The 4,835-nt window shown below is 30.1% G+C and overlaps 1 protein-coding gene across 1 annotated transcript; it reads left to right on the top strand.

Annotated features, from left to right (window-relative positions):
- Positions 1-1,023: 1,023 nt before the first annotated feature.
- LOAG_12684 (cuticlin 1) lies at positions 1,024-3,303 on the top strand (the record flags this gene model as incomplete). The annotated part of the gene is made up of 6 exons (XM_003148196.1): positions 1,024-1,099; positions 1,508-1,708; positions 1,907-2,094; positions 2,244-2,463; positions 2,647-2,924; positions 3,106-3,303. The coding sequence occupies 6 exons, from the start codon at positions 1,024-1,026 to the stop codon at positions 3,301-3,303; spliced, it is 1,161 nt and encodes a 386-aa protein (XP_003148244.1).
- Between the last annotated feature and the right edge of the window lie 1,532 nt (positions 3,304-4,835).

The raw sequence follows: 4,835 nt of genomic DNA, 5'->3' as shown, positions 1-4,835 counted from the left end.
AATAATAACAATAATAATAATAATAATAATAATAATAATAATAATAATAATAATAATAATAATAATAATAATAATAATAATAATAATAATGACATTTACAAGCCATACAAAAAATGAAATAAATATGATGAGACTAAAATTATATAACGATAACAAGTGATAGCTACTGATTATGATCGAATAATTGTAAGTATCTTTGCAAAGAGTATGATAGTAATTATTGGAATAATTATAGTCCATTTGTTAATTAATTCAGCTATGCTTCTTATTGTGTATCTTAGAGTGATTTGTTTTACCTTTTTTTTCATGATTTTAAAGTTTCCATTAGCAGAGTATGTTTAATGTTTGATTAAATGAACGCTTAATGATGATAATGATGATGATGATAAGTGAATTTCCTAATAACCAATAGTGACATTATAAGTGATGAATGTGATAGCGAAATGATCATGACAATGTGATATAAATAATAGCAATGGTGACAATAAGACCGATCTTTCTACTCGTGAAAGTTTTTGAGCGTACTGATGAAAAACCGAAAATATTTGACCCGAATCAGTACTGGTTTGTGTTATTTCTTGTTCGAAAATATATCCTTCATCTATTCAAACCATTTTTCTTTTTTGTCTTGTTATTTTTTCACTTAAATTTCTTTTTTTTTTTTTTTTTTTGTTTGAAAATGTAAAAGAAATGGATGGATGTGGTGTTTTTTAAGAGGAGGTCATCATAGTGATAACGGTTAAAGGGATGAAGAATGAGAAATGATACTAGAGGTTAGAGGGCATGGGGGCAGGACAAATCAAAATGTCAAATGTCACCGTTAGAAGCAAAACAGACATATAGGATACCCTGTTTTCCAAAATTATATAAAAGGCAGTTATTTTCATTGAAATAGGGTGTAGGTGTCAACAACACCGGTAGTAGCAACACAACAACAACAACAACAACAACAGCAGTTAGGTGGAGGAACGACAAGCAAATCTTAATTGCCAAAATCAGAATCTTACTTAATCCGTTAAGATAATGTTTCGTATTATCGTTTTCTGTGTTACGCTTATTGCGCTGTCATATTCAATCCCTGTTGATAACGGTGTTGAAGGTATCGTACTTCTTTTTATATGCAAAAAAAATCTTTCATAGATATGTATTGTGTGATTTTTTTTTAAAGTTTTGACAAAATACTTTACAAGTATATTTAGTTTTTGAAAAAATTTAATTTTCTTCAGTTTTATAAAATTATTTGAGAGCGTATTAATTTCTTTCTATGATAATTATAATAGTGTAGTTAATATTGGTATTAACTTTAGTGTTTTTTTTATCAGATTTTTATATATGAAAAAAAATCATTTCCTTTGTCATAAATTCACATAAATCTTCGTCACTCTTTTTATCATTGATAAAGGAATGAAAAATAGTTTATCAGTGATAAAATTAAGTTCTTGTGTTATTATTTTCGAAGTATTTTTATTCAAGTCTAATCCAACATATGATTTACATTCATTTATAGGTGAACCGGAAATTGAATGTGGTCCAACATCAATAACTATCAATTTCAATACACGTAATGCATTTGAGGGACACGTCTATGTAAAAGGTCTTTATGATCAAGAAGGTTGTCGTAATGATGAGGGTGGACGTCAGGTAGCCGGAATTTCACTTCCTTTTGATTCATGTAATGTTGCACGTACACGATCACTCAATCCACGAGGTATGATATCTTTTAATCACCTCATTTTTTTTGTAAATTTAATGGAAAAAAATTTTCAAAATTTATCAACAAATCAAAGCATATTTATAGAAGATTAAAAAAAAAGAAAACTAGTTTGTTTAGCTTTTTTTCTTGCATAAATTATTTTGATCTTTTTAAATTTTCCAGGATTTTTATATTATAAAAGTTTTTCTACAGGTATCTTTGTAACGACCACTGTTGTCATCTCTTTCCATCCACTGTTTGTCACAAAAGTTGATCGTGCATATCGAGTACAATGCTTTTACATGGAAGCTGACAAAACGGTCAGCACCCAAATTGAGGTGTCCGAAATCACAACTGCTTTTCAAACTCAAATCGTCCCAATGCCTGTTTGTCGATACGAGGCATGCCTCTTCCTTTAAAATTTGTTTTTAATTCTTATAATTCAAATCCAAATATCAAAGAATCAATTTGCATATCTCATTTTTTTATAAGAAAATTAAAATTTGATGTATTACCTAAAAAAAAGAGTAGATGGAGACAGATGTTTCAGATCTTGGATGGTGGTCCAACTGGGCAACCAATTCAGTTTGCTACCATTGGTCAACCAGTTTATCACAAATGGACCTGCGATTCTGAAACCGTTGATACGTTTTGCGCAGTTGTCCACTCTTGCTTTGTGGATGATGGCAATGGTGATACAGTGGAAATTCTGAATGCGGATGGTTGTGCTTTGGACAAATACTTATTGAACAATTTGGAATATCCAACAGGTAAGTGATACTTGTCAAGAAAATATTAGGCAATGAGCAAATAAAGAAATCTAACCATTAGCAATTACATTTCTCTTTAAAACGTAGATTGGGAATGATCCTTTTCAGGTCAGCTAAAAAGAATGTTTTTTCTAGAACGATATAGAATTAAAATTATCTTCATTAATTATCTGGAATTCCTAGACCTTATGGCTGGCCAAGAAGCGCACGTATACAAATATGCTGATCGATCACAACTTTTCTATCAATGCCAGATCAGTATCACCATTAAAGAACCAAACAGCGAATGTGCTCGACCGCAATGTTCAGAACCGCAAGGATTCGGAGCTGTTAAAACAGGTGGTGCCGCAGTTAAACCTGCAGCAGCTGCTCAACTCCGTCTGCTCAAGAAAAGGTCTGCGGAACCGGAGAATGTCGTTGATGTGCGGACTGATATCAGCGCTCTTGAAATTAGCGAAGATGTATGCCTTTTTGTTTATTCACTTTTTTTATGATTTTTTCTCCAGATTTTTTTCATAGGAATCAATCAGTCAATAACTCTATGTTTAAATGGAGGAAATTTCGATATATGCTAGTCTCTCTCTTACTCCCTCCAATCCGTTTTTTCAACTTTATATACTTTTAATTTAAACAAAATTTCAGAATCAAGCTCTACCAGTTGATTTGCGTCATCGTGCACGTTTGCATCTTGGCGGACAACCAATGGTACTTGCTGCGCTACAAAACGGAATTTGCATGTCACCATTCGGCTTCTCAATGTTTATGGGTTTGAGTATTGCACTCATTGCTGCAGTTATTGTCGTCATTTCTCTGAAATTTCGTCCAGTGCAAAAAGTGTGAAATTATGAGAAATCGTTGTCGAATTAATTAAAGCAATGTAATATTGCCATAATTCCTATCTTCTCATCAATTCTTTAATAATTAATTTGGATAAAACGAAAAAGTTCAGTGTATTAAAAAATTAGCTGTAGAACGATTTTTTCAATCCTTTTTCCCTTAACTTTCGAAATACTTTATCAATTAACAATATCTTGTGGTAATACTATTAGTTTTTATCATTCATTATATTATCAGTATATGGTCATTTATTAATGTCAACATAATCCTTAATATTTGTGAAAGTATCACAAATTACACCTGTATTGCCCAGATTTTTATGGGCATTGCTTTTTTTTTCTCTCTCTCTCTCTGTTAAGTAATCATTTACTTGCACTAATTGCAATTAAAAGTATTTTATTGCTATTACTATTACACAAAACAAACAAACAAACATGGAAGTTGAAATTAGATAAACAATTAATTGAAGGATTGTAATTTGCAACTACCGGAAAATGATCCAGGAAGGCTATTCAGGCATAATAAAAAACCTGAAACAATCTACCAATCACAAATCAATTCACAATGAATTCATATATTAATCTTTTCCAGCTATCAATGAGAAGTTTTATCATCTTATCATTGTCAGGTTTAAGTGAACATAGTTAATTCGTCTAAATGAACTTTCGACATTTCACCGAATAAACTTTTGGTTTTTCACATTAACAGTTTTTCAGTCCAATGGTAAAAATAAAACCAAAAGAAGTAAATCCATTTGAACAAAATCTCTTTAGCAATGATTAAGTGATAGAAGGAAAATGATAAGATAAAGGGAAGGGACGAATGATGATAAGCTTATTCTTAAAATTCCAACCAGTCATATGACATAAAATTGAAATTATTATTGATATAGGTAGCTAACAGTGATGGTACCATTGCGATTATCACTTTAACAAATGCAAAGGTGAAAGAATCAGAAAGAGTTGCTCAAGGTAGAACTAAATTTTATTTCACTAAGCATAAATATTCTCTTTTTATTTTAATAAAGTTCTTAATCTTTTATTACGATTTCAAATTATCAAATGGAAATTTGACCAAAAGGTTTCTTCTAAGGCATTTCTATAAATAGCCAATTTCTTGGAAAATGGTGATAATAGCTTTCATGCCTTTAGCATAAAAGCCACATTCTAAATTGCAACATCATGAAAAAAACCCGAGATTTACTCTCTCTCTCTCTCTTTAAAATTGAAAAATGTAATTAAAAAAATGATAATAATAAAGAAGCAATTCGAAATTATAATATTATTTAATGCAAAATTTTCGCATTTAAGAAATATTTTAAAAGAGAATTATTGTAAAGTAATAATGATTTTAATGGATAATGGATATCAAGCAGTGGCTTTTTAGTTTGTTATTACTGAAAATGAATTTTGCACAGTTAGATGTAATGGATAAAGATGAAGGGGTTAGATTATTTGAATTTGGTTTTATTTCATTGAAATTTGGATAATGGTATTTTTTAGTTGAGTAAACTTAATTCTTTTACTAAAAATTTT

Source organism: Loa loa (genome assembly GCF_000183805.2).
Source record: "Loa loa unplaced genomic scaffold supercont3.56, whole genome shotgun sequence".
In the NCBI taxonomy this organism is placed as follows: Eukaryota; Metazoa; Nematoda; class Chromadorea; order Rhabditida; family Onchocercidae; genus Loa; species Loa loa.
This window is presented reverse-complemented; position numbering and strand designations above follow the sequence as displayed.